General features: G+C 42.2%; 2 protein-coding genes across 2 annotated transcripts in view; both read left to right on the top strand.

Moving 5' to 3' along the window:
- The window catches only part of plcd3a (phospholipase C, delta 3a), a 30,315-nt gene extending 26,809 nt beyond the window's left edge, over positions 1 to 3,506 (top strand). Inside the window, exons 11-15 of the mRNA XM_030793503.1 lie at positions 34 to 150; positions 834 to 1,012; positions 2,306 to 2,441; positions 2,831 to 2,980; positions 3,376 to 3,506. Coding sequence (XP_030649363.1) covers positions 34 to 150; positions 834 to 1,012; positions 2,306 to 2,441; positions 2,831 to 2,980; positions 3,376 to 3,506 — 713 coding nt within the window. The remainder of the gene's footprint in view (positions 1 to 33; positions 151 to 833; positions 1,013 to 2,305; positions 2,442 to 2,830; positions 2,981 to 3,375) is intronic.
- A 7,715-nt stretch (positions 3,507 to 11,221) lies between these two features.
- nmt1a (N-myristoyltransferase 1a) lies at positions 11,222 to 20,429 on the top strand. The gene is made up of 12 exons (XM_030793492.1): positions 11,222 to 11,331; positions 14,233 to 14,332; positions 14,526 to 14,670; positions 15,207 to 15,325; positions 15,815 to 15,906; positions 16,552 to 16,668; positions 16,881 to 17,051; positions 17,311 to 17,419; positions 17,858 to 18,028; positions 18,550 to 18,717; positions 19,049 to 19,186; positions 19,802 to 20,429. Exons 1-12 carry the CDS (start codon positions 11,222 to 11,224, stop codon positions 19,820 to 19,822), a joined length of 1,461 nt encoding a protein of 486 aa, XP_030649352.1. The 3' UTR covers positions 19,823 to 20,429.
- Positions 20,430 to 21,792: the final 1,363 nt, after the last annotated feature.

Here is a 21,792-nt window from a genome sequence, read left to right as displayed (position 1 = left end):
TCCCTCTCTGCCTGTCTGTCTCCCTCTCTCTAGGTAAGCTCTTTGTGAAGCACAATTCCCGGCAGCTGAGTCGGATCTACCCGGCGGGTCAGCGTCTTCAGTCCTCAAACTATGACCCTCAGGACATGTGGAACGTGGGCTGCCAACTGGGTCAGTACCCCTGGGGAGGGCAGGTGGGGGGAGGCCAGGGGCAAGCGACAGGGGAGGGGGGGAGTGGTTGTTCATTCCAGAGAGGAAAGGGTGCAGACTTCCTTATGAGGCTGAGTAATAGGAAGCAACCGCCGGGCTTGGAGTCACGGTCGGGAGTGGGAGGAGCTTGTTCGAGCGATCTGCATACTGAATTTGAAGTTCCTATGTTCTCACTTTACCCAGCTACTTGGTACACTATAGATGTTGAAGTGGCTATTGGGTGTGTAACTGTGACTTAAGTCAACAGACTGACACTTCTGCTGCAACTGGTTGGCTCTGCAATGTATAGTATTTTAGATCACGTCATCATTTATAAATGACACCGACTAAACCCTGTTTCATTTTTTCCTTTTAATTTGTAACCTGTACGTACATGTACAAACAGGTATGTTAGAGATCCCTAAATACAATAACATTTCGAAGAGAGGTTTTCCTGAGAAAGAGAGACTATCTGATATAAAGACTATCTGACTTGAGTGTTGTGTAGATAGCTCCCCCTGTAGGCCAAATGAGTAATAATCACCCTGAGCTGCAAGATGTCTGAGTTTGTGATTATGGTTAAACTCGATATGATCTTACATTACATTAATTATTATGAGTTTTTTGCTTTATTGAGTTTGGTGGAATATTTCTCTGGTTCTCAGTGGCTCTGAACTTCCAAACTCCCGGGGAGCAGATGGACCTGAACCAGGGTCGTTTCCTACCCAACGGTCGTTGTGGATACGTGCTCAAACCAGACTTCCTGTGCAATCCCGAATCCAACTTTAACCCCGAGAACACGGGCGGAGGCCCCGGTCACGTTCCCACTCAGCTCACCATAAAGGTTAGGACCCAACGCTGCCGTCACCAGAGAAATAAAGACACCTCTTCTGTCTGTTTCTTCTCTCTCTCTCTTTATCTCTCACTCTCTTCAAAGTCATCATATGGATACGTTTGATATACATTTAGGCCCTGTTTACACCTTGCGTTAGATCCGGTTTTGGTGATCCGATCACAAGCGGACGGCTCTAAAGTACAAGTGTAAACGCACCCAATGCGCATTGAGGTCGCATCGAGATCCGATCGCTCAGACCACATTCGGAGGTGGTCTGGACCGCATGTGACTACATTTTTTTAGCAGCGTAAACACGAATGCATTCTAGACCACATTGAACGACCGCCTACTCAACTGCCATCGAGGTAAATAAGTCGCGTTACGAGTCTACGTGTTAAACAAAACACTTCTGAAATAAATATCTGACCCCTGAGCAGCGCACAATACCAGATTGCTACTAAACAACACTGCAAATTTATGACAACAGTTCTGTTCGTATTGACATTTAATATACATCTCGTATCATTGTGTCGTCTACAATCAGTTTATCGAGCTGAGATATACGAGTCTGGCATTGCTCATCTCTGTTAGTGGGTTCGGTTAACCAAACGTACTGTAAAGGCATTAGATAAACCACAAAACAGGAATTTCATACCTTACTTTTTTAAAGTATGTAGTATCTTTAACAGCCGTTTCACAGTTTGGTGGCTCCGAGTGTGATAGTTTACATGAGTAGCAATCGACACAGTTTGACGCATCTCCCTTGAAAACGTTCCATATTTCACGTCGTTACATATTTCATACAACGCCTGTCAAAAACAACAAAGCATTTAGTCTTTGCAAATGGAAATGATGTTCGTGTTTATTTGCATAGAGAGCGGGGAAGTGAAATCCACTCGAGACGCGTGTGGAGACGGATTCTAAAGCCGGGTGTAAACGGACGTACTTTAGAGCTGTCCACTTGTGATCGGATCACCAAATCGGATCTAATGCAAGGTGTAAAAACAGGGCGTCTGACTCCAGCCACTGCTTGGGAAACTTCAGACTATATCCCTTATATAGGGACCATTTTGACCTTCTTACAGTTATTTGTGTGTGTCTGTGTGTGTGTGTGTGTGTGAGAGAGAGAGTATGTGCTGTGTTTGCATGTGCTGTTTATACTTGCCTTTCTTATTTAATGACAGCTTTTTCTGCCCGTGGCGAAGGTTTTCCAGTAAATTATGCCGCTCATCTCTTCTTGGAGGAACGGATGAATGCGTGTGACCCTTTTTTTTTCTTTTTTTTTTCCCCCCACTGTTTCAGATCATCTCAGCACAACAGCTTCCTAAAATAAACACAGACAAGCCCAACTCAATCGTGGACCCACAGGTTTGGGTGGAGATCCATGGCGTTGCCATCGACAATGCTCGGAACAAAACCCAGCGCATCGACAACAACGGTAACGTCATCCGTCCTCATTTACTTTAACATATTTTATTTCAGATTTTTGTTCCAGATCATTTATTGGCTGGACTGAAGGGTGGGCAAGCTGCCCCATATCAGTTTGCAAGGCGACAAAGACGTCCTGGGTTCTTTATCTATTTTTGCGTTGTCGCTGACAATCCGTTTCATCTATAATCAAGCTGTCAGCTGAGTACGGAGCCTTAAAAACATTTTGCTCTTTCTAAAAGAAACTTCTAAATGTAACTTAACGTTGTAGGAGTCAATTCAAAAACTATTTGACTTGCGTCACTGCAAAGCTAGCGCTGTCCCGCCAGTCTTAAAAAATCTTCACTTCTTTCAATCTGTAAGTAAACTATGGCCGGTGTCCTCTGGCGCCCCCTGCAGGTTTTAACCCACGATGGGACTGCACTCTGAGCTTCCAGCTGCAGGTGCCAGAGCTGGCTTTGGTTCGATTTGTGGTAGAGGACCATGATCACACAGTTAAAAACGACTTTGTTGGCCAGTTCACCCTTCCATTCACCAGTCTCCGCACAGGTACCTGTGTGTGTGTGTGTGTGTGTGTGTGAGCACTTTGTTGATACATAATTAAAGAGTGACCTTCACTTGTATTGGAAGATTTGAGCATGAGCATGAGTGGTGTGTTTGTGTGCGTGCCCTTTACGATCATAGTTCTCAAGGGTGTGGTGGAGCATGACGACAGAGGTATTTGGGGCGTGACAGAGAAAGAAAGAAAAAAAAAAGAAAGAGAGAAAGAAAGAGAGTGGCGGTATACATTTGGCATGAAGTCAAATATTCTATGAATGTTGCATACGCTGCTTGAATCCGGACGCGTTACCACACAGAACACGCATTCAAGTATCTGAAGGTCTTACATATGTGTGTGTAAACGTCTGTCGGCCTGTTCTCTCTCTCTCTCTCTCTCTCTCTAGGTTACCGACACGTCCACCTGTTGAAAGCGGACGGTTCCAGTCTTTCTCCCGCCACTCTCTTCATCCACGTGAAGGTGAAGCGTCGTGGCATCACAGTAAAGTCCGTCACAGACAGGATGGGCAGGTCCTGATTTCCACTGCCCTCCAATGCCGTAGAGACCTCGCTCCCTTAAAAGTCTCCTATCCAAGAGAGAGGAGATATCCTGACAGGGCTAGAGCTCTCCCGGTCTCTCCCATTGGTTACGCCTTAGAGCCAGACGACAGGGACTTATGAGGTCACTTCCTGTCGTTACAGGAAGTGTGCGTGCATAGACCTGTAGTTGAGTGTGATTTTGATTCCCCGTGGACATAGTGGACTGATAGACTAACAAACAGAGCGAGATTGTGTTGTCACTGATGATTGTCTGTGTCCGTTTGTTTGGAAGTGCTTTTCTTGTCAGCTAGGCTGAGCCTGTGAGTAAGAGTTTTCTGACAGGGGTCACTTTAATTTCAAACATTTTAATTTTTTGCTTTTTTTTTTTATAAGAAAAGTAATACATTTCAAAAAACTCGTGTAAGCGTACTGTTGGCTCACGTCGGAGGAGAATTCAAATGTTACGGTTAAGGTTTTGAATTAGAGAATGAATGGAATCGTTTTAACAGTTTTGTGAAAGTGTTGTGAGTGTTTGTGAAAGACTGTCAGACAAGTGTTGTGTAGTTGTGAAGTAGAAAGGCCACACTGCAGAGTGCAAGGTGTACATTGGGATTGTACTAGAGGAATATTAAATGTTTTTTATGGTCCTGCATATTTCACATCAGGAAACAACTACAGTACAATTTTTAACTTAAATAGTTTTACCGCTGATGCTTGGTTTACCGGGAATCCGTTATATCGATCAACCCTTTTTTTTGGCATGTTTCAAAATGTGCTTAACACTTTTTGTTCAAAAATGTGTTTAATATTTTTTTTTTGCCCTGTCATTCTCTATATAGTAATTAATCTCTGTGAATTTAAGGTTATTAACTCCTCTGAATCAATTTTTTTTAACTTATTTGATAGTGCTTTTGTTTCAGATATTTCTTTTTTCTTTTTAAATCTTTTTGTCTATGATTGAAACAGTATTAACTGCTTTGAAAGTAAAGGCGTTATGTTGTATTTTTTAATTTTTTTTTTTGCATGAAAGCTTCAGACTTATCAGTCTATAAATTGTACTGTTTAGTATTGCGTTTCAGTGTCCTTGACGTTTCACAGTCTTCTGGGGTCCTTTAGATGACGTCAGTCATTTCCAATGCAAACTGACTTGACAAGCTTTAGACCACACGTTTTTTTTTGCACTCTTCACCGATCCTCTTTGAAGGAGGCCGGCTCATTTCAAAAATGAGACTGAAAAACGAAAAGCTCAACTATGTCCTCTCTTTAGGACTTTGGACGGTTTTTAGTCTCTAAAAGTATTTCTAGGGGATAATGGGAAGTACTTATTTTGTTCTCATTCAGTCTTCACATGACGGCAGAATGTGTTTGCACTCGTGGTATTTTGGACAGTGTTTTTAAGAGATGTGGACTGTGGCCATGAGAAACTTGTAAAAAGATTTTATAAAGTACATTTAACCCCTCCTGTTTTTGACTTTTTCTGGATTGTGTGTGTGTGTGTGTGTGTGTGTGCTGACACTGTGTGGTAATTAATATGTTGGTCAGAATGTCAGTTTTTATAGAATAGCAACAAAGATCATGATACTCAGATCACACCAAATGACAACCTCATCTGGGCATCCTCCCTCTTAGCTTTTTTTGCTATAATGGAAAATGTTACCCAAAACTGTGGACAGTTCAGGATTTATTTCACAGAATGGGTCGGTTTTCTATCATCCCCAGTTTAAATGGTTATAGTTTCAGCTGTGACAACCGAACATGCCAACTGACTTGTCACATGGACGACCAGATGACATTGTGGGTGGAGACTTTACTCTAGAAAAAAGGACAGAGACCCACGTGCTGAAATATACTCCAAATACACCTTTAATGTGGCATACAGACGTTAAGTCCCAGAAGAAGAAGAAGAAGAAAAAAGAAGTACCTTATTTGTCACACACACGCTTAGCAGTGAGCAGTGAAATGCAGCCTCTGCATTTAACCCATCCTAACACCAGTGAGCACACACACACACACACACTAGAGCAGTGAGACACACACTATGAGCTAGGAGCAGTGGGTAGCCACCGCTGCTGGCGCTCTGGGACCAACCCTTTTAGCCAGTGCCTTGGTCAAGGTGTTGCGTGTTTCTGTGGTGGAGCACCTGGAGGACACCCGCACAAACACGGGGAGAGCATACATTAGGGAGAACACGCAAACTCCACACAGAAAGGACCTGGGACGAACCGGGATTCAAACCCAGGCAACAGTGCTAACCACTGAGCCACCGTGAGGCCCAGTGGATGTTTGTCAGGTTTGACACGCAGGTATGACCACACCTGTAAATTTAGCCTCTGCCATCACCTGATTCTTGGAGACAAAGGTCAAACACGTTAAGTGTGTGATGTTGTGTAAACACTCCTCACAATGAATTGCCCCAAACACAGAATGGGGCAATAAGATTCCTGCAAATGTGCAAAAAATATTTCTATATATTTTACTGATACAAATTTGATCATCAGATTTACAGAAAAGGGTTTTACACCTACAGTACCAGTCAAAAGTTTGGATACACTTTCCCGTTTTGAGAAAATATGTCCAAACTTTTGACTGGTACTGTATAAGAAGATCTAAGTTTACATCTTTTTGCAGTTAGCGCACGGTAGAGACCAGAAACTATTAGGGAGCATGAACTGACGTTTCATCCCATATAGTCTTTAATTTGAAGCTTTTCTCTGTCGTCCACTACTGAGTAGCTCAAGCTTAACCTCACCATTCTAGAGCTCTTAAACGACAGTTCAGACTTATGAAATGCATCATTTAAATGGTTTGTTAAGTCAAAGCAATATTCAGAAGCCAGTGGTAGAAAGGCGTACAACTAACCAGTACTACCACTGCACTTTCCAGCTAACCGACTCGACCTCTTACCTGTTTACTTTTCGTGATGAAGTATCCCTCACCTTTATCATGAGTATTACTCAACGATTGCTTTTGACACACTCTGCGTTGAATGGCACATTATAACTTTGGATTATGTTGCAACCGACTGGTTTTTTTTTTTATTTCTCTGTTTTTATTGCGGTAGTATAGCTACTTTGCTGGTTATTGCGTGATTGCCGCAAACAATCACATATTGTGTTCTTCTTATGTTTATCATTAGTGGTTTTGGCGCTTTGTCTGCTCCCGCGGTTTTCACGATATTGATTCCATTGCAGCGGTAACAGTCCGTCCAATTGCTTTGTACTGTGCTTGTACGCAGTTAATTGATCGGTCCAGTCGGTTTTTTAATCGCTTATTTTCCCATTGAAAATGCATGGGGAAAGTTTTAGGTCTCTAGTGGTACGACGAGGGACTGCACACAGCGCCAGCCAACAGTTGGATGCTATGTCTTTTGCTCCGCAAAGCGATGGAACCAATATCCCCCCCCAGCAAGACAACATGATATAATGCATTTTAAAAAGAAGCTTGTTTTATTGTCATAAATAATACTTTTGTAAGCTTGAGCATTTACTGTTACTGTCTTAAACCCTTTGTAAGTTTAGAATTCATAAATAATAATAATTTTGCATGTTGGTAATTCATCATTGTGACTGGATGTTGACATCACACGAGAGTAAAAAAAAAAAGACAAGGAAGTGATTTGCGAAATTAGAAAAGAAAGTGTGGCCACCTGCTGTCTCTTCGTTTCTTTTTTAATTGTCATTTATCGGCCGTTATAAACGTCAATACCGATTTATCAGCAATTAGCTCATATCGGCATGCCGATTTATCGGGCGGGCTCTAATATTAATGGTAGTATCTTTTTAAAAGTTCGTCCCTTATATTTTCCATCATGGGAATCAGCACCTCAAGTCAAACCACCCTTTTTCTTGGATTTTTTCCCCAATCACTGCGTATCACAACTAAGCATAAGAACCACAAATTTCTTTTTTGATTATGGGTGACATATAGGGAACATCTCTGAATGGAAACTGAAAACTGTAAACTGAATATTAATCTGTTTTATCCCATCAGCGCAAAGCCTAGTGATCGTTTGTTTATTTCTTTGTGAAATAATGCCACTGTGTGGCGTGAGTGGGTATTTACAACAGACTTTAAAACTTTCAAATGAGCAATTCGGATTTTTTAAATGTCTTTATTTACAGCATTTCAGCGTCTGTATTTATCTTGGTGACAACGCTTTACTCTTGGTTTACACATTTTGAAGTCCTGCATAAAATACACAGTTAATACTACAACTATCAATACAAGTTTATTTAGAGCCTAATATCACTATTTATAGTCTCAAAGGGCTTTACATGTCTATAACAAAGCCAATCAAAATGATATTATCCATAAGTTTGAGAAAATAGATAAGTCTTTCATCTGGTTTTAAAGGTATGGAGAGAGTTTGCCTCCCTAATTTCTTTAGGTAAACCATTCCAGAGGAAGGGAGAGTGGAAGGAAAAGGCTCGATTGCCAGCCGACTTCTTTTTAACTCTCAGAACGACTAATAATCCAGAATCTTGAGAGCGCAGGGTGAGAGGGGGGTTAAAGGGTGAAATTAAGTCAGATAGGAAGGCCAGCACAAGCCCATGCAGAATTTTATATGTTAATGAGAGGACATTAAAGTCTGCCCTTGCAGGAATTAGGAGCAAATGAAGGGAAGTCAGGACAGGTGTGATGTCCTGGTCCTAGTCAGGATTCTGGCAGCAGCATTCTGGACCAACTGAAGACTTTTGATAATAGAGGCAGGCAGGCCAGAGTACAGAACATTGCAGTAATCGTGGCAAGACGTGACGAATGCGTGAACAGTGGTTTCTGCATCAGCCATACTTAGAAAGGGCCTAATTTTAGCGATATTACGGAGGTGATAAAAGGCAGTTTTGGTTGTGTTTTTGATATGTGTGACTAGCGAGAGACTAGAGTCAAAAATCACACCGAGGTTTTTAGCTGAAGAGTTTTGAGAGATGATGCAGTTGTCAAAATTTAGGGTAAGATCACTAAAAAGATGCTTACGTGTAGGGGGACCAATGACCAGAATTTTAGTCTTGCCTGCGTTGAGCATCAAGAAATTTGAAGACATCCATCCCTTAATAGCCCAAAGACACGCCTCAAGGTTAGCCAATTCAGAGTGGTCATTGTGCTGGATAGGTATGAAAATCTCAGTATCATCAGCATAACAATGGAAGTTAATGTTGTAACTATGCATAATGTCACCCAAAGGGAGCATGTACATAGAGGATAGAAGAGGGCCAAGGATTGACCCCTGAGGAACACCATAGTTAAGCTCACGGTATTCAGAGGTCACACTATTCTAGTGGACACACTGTTTTCTCTCAGAGAAATAGGATTTAAACCAAGAGAGCGCCAGGCCACGCATGCCAATTTGATTTTCCAGGCACTTTAACAATATAGTGTGATCGACCGTGTCAAATGCTGCACTGAGATCAAGCAGAATAAGAATAAAAGTAGCACGAGCATCCATGGCTAATAAAAGATCATTAGTTACTCTAGTAAGTGCGGTTTCTGTAGAGTGAAAACACCTGAAGCCTGACTGAAATATTTCAAACAGACTGCTAGCGGACATATGGGCTATCACCCGAGCAGCTACAATTTTTTTCAAGTATTTTTGAAAGATACAGGAGATTAGAGATCAGCCTATAATTATTTAAGGCTTCGGGGTCAAGGTTCGTTTTTTTAAGTAATGGCCTGATCGCGGCCGTTTCAAAAGCGGAGGGTAAAACACCAGATTTAAGTGAGATATTTAGAAGATTAAGCATTGTTGGGCCGAGGACTGAGATAAGCTCTATGCAAAGTTTAGCAGGTAGGGGGTCAAGGATTTGGCTGCGTAGAGGACGTGTTTATAATCTATCAGGCTGTCCTGCCAGGCGAGGCGGAAAACCTCTAGTTTAGTGGCCCACCAGTTCTGTTCCAGTTTCCTACACACTTGCTTCAGTGCAAGGGTCTCATTATTAAACATAGGTGTTGAGTGTTTACGCCTATTTTTTTATACTTACTGGTGCTACCATATCTAGTACATTACGGAGGGTAGAATTTATACTGTCCGTCAAGTCGTTCAAAGACCTTTGCTGATCACTGAAAGAGTTGAGAGCAGCAGGAAGCGGGTCAGCGAGCGCAACAGTGGTGGAACCATTAATGCGACGGCAGCTACGAACTGCGGTAGAGACAACTGGCGTGAACGGGAGAGTTACTTGCAAAGTAATAAGAAAATGGTCTGAGAGGGCAGCGGAGTGAGGAGAAACGACAACGTGGGAGACATCTAGTCCGCGAGCTAGAATAAGATCTAAAGTGTTGCCACTGAAATGAGTTGGTTTTTGGACATATTGGTTAAAACCAAAAGTGTCTATGATAGCTGTAAAAGCTTTATTAAGAGAATCAGACCTGTTATTGATGTGGATATTAAAGTCCCCCCAGGATTTTATCCACTCTAGTTGATACGAAATGTCTGTCTGACTCTAGACCAAAGTGTGCCACGTGTTGTTGGAGGAAAAATGTTTCTTGGTCTGAGAAAAAAAGTCTGTAACAGCTATGTAGCCATTTTTGTGTGAGTTAAACAACATAATCATTTTGTATTAAGAACTCATAACTATATAGTCATTTATATTAAAATAAATGCGTGAAGTTCTTTTATAAAGATGTGATCTGTGAATGGAGGAATAGAAAAGGTCATTTGAGTTTGTCTCTGTGCAGAGCGTGCTGATGGTCAGACATTTAAGGTTACATGGTGAGCTTTTTTGGAGAAAATAAGTAGACTGACCGTGTAGGAATGTGGCCAAGGGCACTATGATAAGATGAAACAGTGCTCTCAGCTGTTCTTTGTATTTACAACAGTATTCTCATTTATTCTTAGTCGGGACCACGCAGGTGTAAATCAAGCGTGTAATAGTGTTTACATTTATTCTCTGTATGCTCATTCATCCTTTATCATCATAAGTGATAGTATGAAAGACTGTCTTCATTTATTCTTTGTATTCTCCAACAAGCGATCATTAATTTTTGTATTGTATCATCGCTGGTGTTAATGTGAGACACTATTCCTTGTATTCTCATTTGTTCATTTATCAGTGCACGTGCTAATGTAAGACAGTATCCTCACTAATTCTTGAACTAGGTCAAGGTGTCAGTTCCTGTCCTTGTCATTAGGAAATTATGGTGTCTAGCAAGATAGGCAAAGAAGGTGGGAAGTCCTTTAATGACTGTCTTGACTACCATTGGATCAACTTTGACATGATTTTTGTACAACCATAAGTGATGTGTGCCAGTTAGTCAGTCTCTCCTGGGACCTTACTCAGTTTGTTGTAAGCTGCTCTCAAGTGGTTGCAATAAACATATACTGCACCAGACTCTTCGAGACTTTCGATTGCTTTTTAGAAATTTAGAATTCATTGCACCCGACGAGAACCAAGCAGTGTGGACGGTGGGACTCGGTCACGTCTGGCCCTGACCTGGCAGTCTCCCCCGCAGTGGGCGTGAAAGTACACTAATGGGAAGAATTTCCTCACTAACTGAATACATAGTCATATTAGTCTTTAACGTTATGATGTTCATTACGATGAACATTATTCGTTAGAAGGATACTTCGAAGAGGGCGACGGTTTTCTCGTTGTCTCTGCCTGACCAGTACTCCGACTCTTCTACCCCTTAAACTACATATGACATCGGTAATTGCCGACCTCCACCAATAGCTGCAAGGGGTGTTGAAAAAGAGCAAGGAGCTTCACTTCCTGGTTAAAGATGGCGGATGAGAATGAGACAGCACCGAAGCCGGAGAAAGAAACTGGGGAAGAGGAAGACCATGGACACTGCAGCGATTGTGAAAACGAGGAGCATCACATGGATGATGGGTAAGGGTTCAGACGTCTTCGTTGTTAGCTTGTGAATTTGCCAGACTCAGTGTGCGCATTTTGAAACGTCGGAGCATAGCCAAGGCTACAGTTCGAGAACCCGAAATCGGAACATTTCCGCCCACTGCTTTTACATCATTGGTTGAGTTACGCAGTTGATGGATGAATATCAACGGGGATTGGGTTAAAATCGAGTCATTCAAGAAAGGGGGCAGTTCATATATACCTCGTTTCTGTAGCGTGATCGCGAGGCAATTTGCTTGGAATGGGCAGAGACAGGGCTCGAAGTGTTGGGCTTACGAACCTACGCTAGTATAAAAAAGTGATTTCACGTATTAAAACGAGCACCCTCACAATATTTTACTGCTTTCTCCGATAAGTGCACGTTGTGAATGTGAAATCACTCATTAACTTGACGTTTCAATCCGAACTGAACAGCTGAATGACCGGTTAGCCAAGCTCTGTTAGCTCGTGCTTTTTGCCCTGCTGGGAGTTGTGTGTTTTAGCAACATACACTACTAAGAACCTGCGCGTGAGCCATAAATAATGAGAAGAGGGGACTGACCACAGCTACATATACAGATATCAAACTCACCGACAACCGCTGCTTAAAGACTAATTTTAATCAAGTTCTAAGAACTGCCCGTTCACTTCCCATCATGACACCAAACGCTGGATAAGAGTCCTCAGATTGCTGTCATCGGCTAGCACGTCTAGTTGGACAAAAATTCAGGATGACAGACTCACCTTATTACTTCAAAACTTATTACCTCAAACCCAATCAGTCTGTTTGTGACCTTATAATGTTATTATACTTAGGAATCGGTGAAACCTGTAAAGAAAGCTTTCCAGCTTACGTTAAAGGTGTAAACTCTATTAAGAGCAAGCTAACTTTAGCTAACCACATAAATGGGGCTATGCTATCTATCTTCAGAGAGGCAGTTGTGTTAGTCCCGCTTTCACTTTCACCGGACGACATACATTGCCATATAAAACGCTGCCTTATTTCCCATTAACCAAAACGCTTCTCTGTCAAGGTCATGTTCAGAACGTTTGGAAGTATCAGACAGTTTGGAAGTATCAGACAGTTAGTACATAACATTAATTCTGCTGCGTATTCACTGCATTTGATATTGATCTTTGTAAACCACTGTGACTAGAGAGGAACCCCTAAAACTCAACCTTTCATGTCATTGTCAAGCTATCCCAAGTAAATTCTTGATGTATATCGTCAGCCCGCAAGGTTAATCGCCGGAAGGTCCGATATTAGTACTGACAACTTTATTATTGATTTGGTGTATCCCATTTCTACATAAAATAATTATTTGTACTGAATGCTCAACTGGCAAGAGTTATTGGTCAGCGAATTTTTCAATGCACCATTAACTTAGCTGTGGTTTGCTAAGCGTTTCCTGTTGTATCGCCAGACATTGTTTTCCCGAAAAATTTGCTAAGTCTGCTTTGTGTAAAGTAAGTTTCAGCAACGGACCTTAAATGTAAGGGATAATTAATCCCTTCCCACGTCATATTCATTCGTTTCATCACAACTATGTTATCACTATTGAATGTCAAATAATATCTTGTATCTTTTGTCACGTAGTCAATTCATTTGCTTTAATAACTCATTTTAGTAGCAGACCCTGCTCTGACCACACTGTACGATCCGCCGTCGTACAATCCGCTGCCAGTGATGTGGCATTGAACCCATTTGAATGAAGAAACGTCACACACATGCTTAGAAAGTAGACAAAGGTTCACACAGAACGTTATAAGTGTCCTTCACATAGTATATCTGTGTTCAGTCAGGCAGTTGAGGTGGGGGTTGGGGAGAGACAGACAGACAGAGAGAGAGAGGGAGAGAGAAAGAAAGAGGTCCTTCCTGACTCAGCTCTTGCTTCATTGCTATCCTGCACTCTCCGACCGGGATAGAAGCCTGTCGAACAAACAGTTATTGAGAGACTTTTTTTGTTGCCATTTGTCTGTTGTGTGACACAGTTGCTGTGTTTCATCCTCTCTCTCTCTCCCTCTCATGAACACACATACACGATTCCCTAGGGTCATGTGATATGCCATCTGTCCTGCTGTTACAAATGTAGCCAGTTGCCCTCACCTCTTTCCCCCTCAGCCGACACTAATAGGATTAGCCGTTACTCCCCAGTAAGTACACCAATGCCTCTGCCCTGTAGTGTGGTTCCTTTAGCTATGGATACAGCTATAGTAAGTTGTTTTGGGTACAGTTGTATTGGAGACGTTCAGTTGTAGGCTCATGTGCTGAATTCAGGGTTGGTATTAATGGAGTATTATGGAACTGGCTCATGTCCCGTCCAGGAACACTGGGGTTAAATTCTGGGTCCTGGGCAAAGATGGCATTTATACAACTTCAGCTTCATCGTTTGATTTATTTCTTTGTATATCGACCTAATTGCTTCTGGCCTCTGGCCACTGGGTTTACTCTGTCTCTTTCCCTCTCTCTCTCTCGCTCTCGCTCTCCCTCGCTCTCTCTCGCTCTCTCCCTTTTTATTAGGGCGCATTCTACCTTTTTCTGTTCACATTGTTTGCCAGTGCTCTTTTCTTCTCTTCTCTTTTCTTCTCTTCTCTTGTTATTAATCTTGATCCACAGTCTTCCCTAAACATTACTTTATTTGTGCCTTAGTTTTGATTTATTTTGAATATTTCATCATGAATATATAGCCTAATTCTCATTCATTTCTGAATAACAAAAACATCGACAATGTATGCCCCTGCATTTGCAAATACAGTACGCTAACATTGTTATTTGCAGTCTGCTAGAACTAGACCTTTCTTCACTATTCTGTCTGGTTATCTGTGAACTGAAACAATGAGGCTTTGTCAGTGTGGTAGAGATATATTGCTTATGGTGTATGTTGTTTTCCTTTTTAGGGACAAGGGCGAGTCCGGTGCCAAAAAGAAGAAAAAGAAACAGAAGAAAAAGAAGGATAAGTCTGGAGGCAAGGACGCTGCACAAGACCCTTTGGCAAAGGTGTGTGTCTGTGTGTGTGTCTGTGTGTGTGTCTGTGTGTGTGTCTGTGTGTGTGTGAGAGAGTGAGAGAGAGCAAGCATCTGTGTCCATCAAAACTGACAAATCAAGGACCATCATTCTCTCTCTCTCTCTCTCTCTCTCTCTCTCTCTCTCTCTCTCTCCTCTTTGCCTTCCACCCTCCCTGTCTTTACAGGTAAACTCTCTCCCTGTTGATAAACTCCAGGAGATTCAGAAGGCCATTGAGTTGTTCTCAGTCGGACAGGGCCCAGCCAAAACCATGGAGGAGGCTACACGTCGCAGTTACCAGTTCTGGGACACCCAGCCTGTCCCTAAACTAGGTAAACCCCCCCCCCCCACATTAAGCACTGAGCTACAGCGGTAGCTCAGTGCTTAATGTGGCCCAGATGGTTTTGTGTATACTCACAGATAAACTGCTGTTTCACGTTCTGCAGTTTAACCCTCGCAACGATTTATTGAAACATAATGAAATTCAAACGTTTCAGCTGAATGTTAGTCGCCGTATTTGTACGTAGGCGGACAAGTTTGTTTTTAGAATAGCATCTTGTATTTGAAATTATTAGCTCACAATAAACATTCGAAACCAGTTTAGATATCTTAATATTCCCCTAAAGGCTGTGCCGTAGGAAACTGAATCATTCACATGTGATTTCGTTCATTCGCTCTCTTACAACATGAAGTGAAAAACACAAATATTAACACAAACTGATCAAGTGTGGAAAATAAACGATAATAGTTGTCGGTGCCCGTTTGCGCTAAAATTCTTTTTTGATTAACTGTCGTGTGGGGGCACAGTGATGTTTCTCTCTCTTGTACTCAAATCTGATTTTGTTTGTTTATTTATTTGTTTGTGTAGGAGAGGTGGTGACAACACATGGTTCCATAGAACCAGACAAGGATTCCATTCGAGAGGAATCGTACAGTCTCCCACAGGGCTTTAGCTGGGATGCTCTCGACTTGGGCAACCCTGCGGTGGTAAGACACACACACACACACACACACACACACACACGCGTGTGCGCACACGAACGGAGCTGCTCTCACCTGTACTTGCGGTACTGTTGTACTGAGAGATTCCAAGTCTTCTCCAGCGTAACATGTTTTATGATAGTGAACAAACAGTTTTTGAGCCCAGGTAATGCTAAATTCTACCTTACCAAACTCAGACAGACTGTGGCAGTTGAACTCTTAAACAGTTCATCTAGCTGTGATAAAAAGATAAAACAGGTTTTGTAAGATTCTGTGAAACTGCGAGATGTTGCTCTAAGATATAATAAAAAACGCTGGTGCCGTGTAACACATCAGAAATGTTCTCTCTCTCTCTCTCTCTCCCTGTTTGTGTGTTGATATGTGTTATAGCTGAAGGAACTGTACACTCTTTTGAACAATAAATATGCTGTTGCCATGTAACACATCAGAAATGTTCTCTCTCTCTCCCTGTTTGTGTGTTGATATGTGTTATAGCTGAAGGAACTGTACACTCTTTTGAATGAAAACTATGTGGAGGATGATGACAACATGTTCCGCTTTGACTATTCTCCTGAGTTTCTGCTTTGGTGAGTGCTCCTGTTTGAGAGAGAGAGGGAGGGAGAGAGAGGGGGGGGTGAGGGTGACTTAAGTTATCTTTACATCGAGTGTGTGATACATGCATGATTTGGCTGTTCCTATCAGCATAAAGATCACATTCTATAAGAACTTGAGTATGAAGTTGTAATCAGTACTGAAAGCATACTCAAGAGGGCGCTCTTGCTCTGTAATCTTAGCCTTATTTTCACTTGGCGGCATTAATCCATGTATAAGCAGGTTTGTCATACAAGGACTGAGTTTAAAGAGGTGAATGAACATTCTCCTTCAAAATGTTACTTAACCCAGGACTAGATGGCTTCTCATTTGTCAAACTGGGCTTCTTAACCATGGAAGCCACTCACGATTGAAGGTTATTGTAATCACTGATATCCAAATGAGCTGTCTTACACATACTGTGGTGTTCAAAATAGTAATCCAGTATGCTCCAGACAGAATGGTTTTTGTTTATTTCAGACATGTTGTGCATCTGGAAAATGCAATTTTCTCATGAATGGTTTTTACTGTAGCACAGAAGTATTGATTAATATGCCCTGCATCTGTGAAAATACTTTAATAGCACTGAGTACAAACTAACACTTTCTCTCTCTCTCTCTCTCTCCCTCTCTCTCTTTTAGGGCTCTTCGTCCTCCGGGCTGGCTGCGTGAGTGGCACTGTGGTGTGAGAGTGAACTCCAATCAGAAGCTCGTGGGCTTTATCAGTGCCATCCCAGCCAACATCCGCATCTACGACATGTAATGCACGCATGTTTTTTTTTTTTGTTTTGTTTTTTTACACCTCTCACTTACTCCCCAAGAACAACTTCTGTGGAACTTCTAGATTTCAACATCCAGTAGAGTCGCAAGCATTTGAATTGCGATTTTTTTTTTTTTTTTTTTTTTGAGGTGGAAGTTGTTAGAAACGGATTTAACGTAAAGCCTTTCTCTCCTTCCTGTCCCTCGGGCAGAGAGAAGAACATGGTGGAGATTAACTTCCTGTGTGTCCATAAGAAGCTTCGTTCCAAACGCGTGGCGCCTGTTCTCATCCGTGAGATCACCAGACGGGTCAACCTGAAGGGCATCTTTCAGGCCGTCTACACCGCTGGGGTGGTCCTGCCCAAACCAGTGGGCACCTGCAGGTGGGACACATACACACACATTCATAGCAGATATGTAAGCAGCTGTGTGCACGTTAATTAACGTTAATTCATCGCTGGGATTGGTCAGAAGAGTCGATTGTTTTGAATGTTGATTTAAGCGACATGACTCTGTACTTGTATATTTACAGGAACATAGGAACAATTAGATAACTACATACAAACCAGAAAAGAGAAAGTGCCCAAACCTATTGGAGGTCTAAATGTCTGTGTGTCTGTCTGTGTGTCTGTCTGTCTGCAGATATTGGCATCGATCTCTGAACCCACGTAAGCTGATAGAGGTGAAGTTTTCTCACCTGAGTCGAAACATGACTATGCAACGCACGATGAAGCTCTACCGCCTGCCTGAGGTAAACCTCCTCTGACCTCCACTATACCACAATGCACCAGCTCCTCTCCGGACCCCTCTTTCTCTCTCCCCCGCTTCATTTTCTTTTACGTTGTATGTTCAAAACTGCAGTTACTGCTTCTGGTTTGTACAGCACCGATAGCTTTGAGAGCCAATACCCCCCCCCCCCCCCCCCCCCATGTCTCGACTTTTTGACGTCTTTTCATCTCTCCTCACTCGCACACTCCCTCTTCTCTATATTTCCACTCCCATTGGGCCACACCCTCCTTTTTTAAAAATCTGTCTTCTCAATCCCCTCTTCTTGTTTCTCATCCTCGTCGTGTTTCGTCATACCGACGCCCTCGTTCTTCCGTTCCACTGTTTTCCGCCCCTTTTATCTGCGCCCCCCCCCCCATCTTCTGTTCCTCTCTCTGACGCTCGCCCCTTCTCTTTCTCGCAGGCCCCTAAGACGGCGGGCCTCAGGCCGATGACCCGTAAGGATGTGCCGGCGGTTCACAGCCTGCTTCTGGAGTACCTGAGTCAGTTCCACCTGGTACCTGTCATGACCCCAGATGAGGTGGAACACTGGTTCCTGCCCCAGGAGAGCATCATCGACACTTACGTGGTCGAGGTAAAGAGCCCCCACCCCCCATAGTTCCGTGTAGAGCTTCTCTCAGCCAACCGAGGCTAGTGAGAAGCTTCTAGAACAGGGGGGTGTCCAAAGGGGAGTTCTAGAGGGTCCAATGGGCCTGCTGTTTTTTTTCATCAGCCAACCCCAGTGGTATCTGTTTGGCTTAGGACACCATCAGACATACTTCATTAGATTAGAAATCGGCTTCTAATTAAGAGATGATGGCAAAAAGCAGCACAACTTTGGTCCTTCCGGACAAAATTTATACACCTGCTTTCTCGAATGCCCCCGAGCTTTTAAAGGAAGACGCGTAATTACAAAAACATTAGTATGACTTTATTTCTGACCAAAAACGCCTGGGCGATGGATGGATGGATGGATATTGGCTAAACAGGATGGAGCGATGACTTGGCTTTTCAGTTCGTTCTCTGCACTGTTTTGACCGTTACTGATGGTTTGATGGGTTGACCGTTGACTGACGTGATAACGGGTCGGCTATTTTTGTGCTGTTCGCGCTTTAGGGTTCGGAGGGGAAAATAACCGACTTCCTGAGTTTCTACACGTTGCCGTCCACCATTATGAACCACCCTGTGCATCGCAGCCTGAAGGCGGCCTACTCCTTCTACAACGTACACACTGCCACCCCACTGCTCGACCTGATGGGCGACGCCCTCATCCTCGCCAAGTCGGTCAGTAACTCTGAGAGAGAGAGAGCAAGCGTGTGTGTGAGGGGTGTGTGTGTGAGGGGTGCGTGTGTGTGTGAGGGGTGCGTGTGTGAGGGGTGCGTGTGTGTGTGAGGGGTGCGTGTGTGTGTGAGGGGTGCGTGTGTGTGAGGGTTGTGTGTACGTGTGTGTATGTATATGTGCGTGAGGGGTGTGTGTGTGTGTGGGTTTGGGTTACTCTCATATCCTCTAATGAATGTATTGGTGCAGGACCAGTTATTTTTGCAAACTGTTCCTTCAAGCTTTTCTCCTCTCTCTCTCTCTCTCTCTCTCTCTCTCTCTCTCTCTCTCTCTGTAGAAAGGGTTTGATGTCTTTAATGCACTGGATCTGATGGAGAATAAGACATTTTTGGAGAAGCTCAAGTTTGGCATTGGAGATGGAAATCTGCAGTATTACCTGTACAATTGGAAATGCCCAGGCATGAATTCAGAGAAGGTACTAGATCCCACTCTTCATAACCCACCGACATTGACAGTAACATTAACTAACACTTAACACACGACTTAACATTTTAACTACACTGCACACAGTGACCTCTGCTTTTTAATACCGATATAACCAAACATCTAGATCTTTTATAGTAAAGGTATATTATGCAAACATATTTCATAAAAATAGGAAAAAAACATCTAGGTGTTAGGGCCCTCTACTTAAGGAAATTGTGTTTGACTATTAATTCCCAAATTTGGGAATATCTTTTCATAATATCACGATACTGCCTGTTGTTTGTTTTCGGGAAATCTTAATTTTACTGTTTTACGCAAGTTTGAATTCAGACATCAGGAAGATAAGTTTCTAGAACCGTACAGTTCTGTTTGGGAAAAGCAGAAGTTATTTATTCACTGAATGTCAGCAAAATGAATATTTTACTCAGAACCAGGAACAATCATTAATCCTTGTCAGATATTTCCAGGAAAATCTGTCGAAGAAATTCAGCACTGGAGATAATTTGTGTGTATGCGCGTGCGTGTGTGTCTGTGATAGAGATTTTAGACATAATATGCCATTCTCTTTGAATAACGCTGTGTGTGTGTTGTGTGTTTTGTCCAGGTGGGTTTGGTACTGCAGTGAACAGTTTTCCATCCTTGGCCCCTCCCCCTCCTCGTGCCGTAACGTGGCCAAGATAAAACATTACGCACTGACCACCCAGACAGACGACGGACTTTCCCGCCTCAGGAACAAGAAGGCACCGCCCATTTTTACATTTTTTTGAACTTTGAACCTTTTTTGGACCTGCACTACTTACTGCTGTCAGGCCTGGAGGCGAAGGTTAAGGAGGAGTGACCTAACTCCTTCATTCTCTCTCTCTCTCTCTTTCTGTGTCTCTCTTTCTCCTTCTCTCTCTCTCTTTGTTCCCCCCTCTCAATGCATGGACAAAAAAAACAAACACTGTAATTACCATAATCAAGCCAGAACAGCGTTAGTCTGTTGCGATTGTACCATGCCCACACACACACACACACACACACACACACACAGAGGAAATTAAAAACAAGAGGAATAAAAATCACTGTTAACATCTGAAACAGCTCATGAAATTCTCATATATAGTTAATCCGCTACTCGTCTACCTAACAGAACACTTACACATTTGACATGACATTTCCCCCCCCCCCCCTCATGAGACGTCTCGCTGCAAAGACGAGAAAAGAATGGACAGAATTCTTCTTGTCGTTTTTTTTTTTTTTTTTTTTCAAGTTTTAGAGAAAATGTGTTACAAAACAATCAAAGACATACGACAAAAAAAAAAGGAAATTCCCAACAATAAACCGAGAAAGGAAAATAAAAAAAAAAAATTAAAAACAAGGAAAAAAAAAAAAGAGAGAAATAAACATCCAAAGTGGATATGTCAAGGGCTGCTGTCAATTTTTATTACTGTTAGCAGGATTTTTTTTTTGCGATTTTTTTTTTTCTTGGCCTCCTCCACAATCGCAGTATCATCATGGAGATCTTGTCTTTTATTTAACAAACTGTTTTGACTAACCAAAGGGGGGGCAAATATGAGAGATATACGCGGTTCTTTTTTTTTTTTTTTTTTTTTTCCATTTCTTTCAGCTTTTTCCTGTTGCTTCATTATTAACGCCTGTGAGCCTCTCCCACTGCTAAGCCAACAACACACGAGCCCTTTTGTAAATATCTAAACAACTAACAAACAAACAAACAACAACAACAGTGTCAGAAGGGGCCAGACGCAGTGAGTTGGTGAACAGTGTGATGGAGGAGAATCTGACTGGTGGACTAACGGACGGAAGAAAAGAGGAATAGTTGGAGGAACGACAGAGTTGTTTTTTTGGGGGGGGGGGGGGGCGTCTGAAGATGGAGGGAGAGAAAGGAACGATATTTAAACGGGATTATCGAGATTTTGAACGCAATGGTTGATGTTTTTGGGTTAGAGTTTTTTGGGGGGGGGGTTGGGGGTTGGAAATAAGGCGTAAAGACACAGAGGGCTATCGTAGAATGTTACCACTGCAGTGTTTGTTTCATGTGAGAAATATGCTTTCCAGTCCAGAGAACATTAACTCAGTGCACTATGATCTCAGTTGTGTGTTTTTTTTTTTTTAAATAGTGTGTGAGGTCAAATTATAGTCTGGTTGGTTTGAGTTTTTGTTTCTGGCTGGGAAAAAAAAAAAATTAAGCAAACCAACAAACGTGGAAGATTTACTGTAGTGGTCAACTTTTATGTATATCCCTCAATGTTCGATTTCTGACGTAACTGTGGAGAAAGGAGGATTTGAATAATGAAATGATTTTTTTTTTGTTGGAGGGAAAACAACTACAAAAACAAACAAACAAACAAACAGGTCTTTTGGTTTTTATGGTAGAGAAAAACAATGTGAAGATGGAGGTGGTGAATTTGTGCTAAATAAAATGTAGAGGTTACAAATGCTTTTTGGATATGCTGTTTGTTTTTGCAAATCGGTATTCTGACATTATATCTCTACATCAAAAGTTGAATATTAAGCTTTAGTTTCAGTTCAGTTTCATAATTACATCTTAAAATTGATAAATGACTCTGGACTTTGCTAATGTTAAAAATCACA

The sequence above is a fragment of the Chanos chanos genome, chromosome 16 (genome assembly GCF_902362185.1).
Source record: "Chanos chanos chromosome 16, fChaCha1.1, whole genome shotgun sequence".
NCBI lineage: Eukaryota > Metazoa > Chordata > Actinopteri > Gonorynchiformes > Chanidae > Chanos > Chanos chanos.
This window is presented reverse-complemented; position numbering and strand designations above follow the sequence as displayed.

Coding starts and splice junctions, on each gene's coding strand:
- nmt1a (XM_030793492.1), top strand. CDS start 11,222: ATGGCGGATGAGAATGAGACAGCACCGAAGCCGGAGAAAGAAACTGGG. Junction 15,907..16,551: donor TCTCCTGAGTTTCTGCTTTG/GTGAGTGCTCCT, acceptor TCTCTCTTTTAG/GGCTCTTCGTCCTCCGGGCT. Junction 17,420..17,857: donor AGCTCTACCGCCTGCCTGAG/GTAAACCTCCTC, acceptor TCTTTCTCGCAG/GCCCCTAAGACGGCGGGCCT.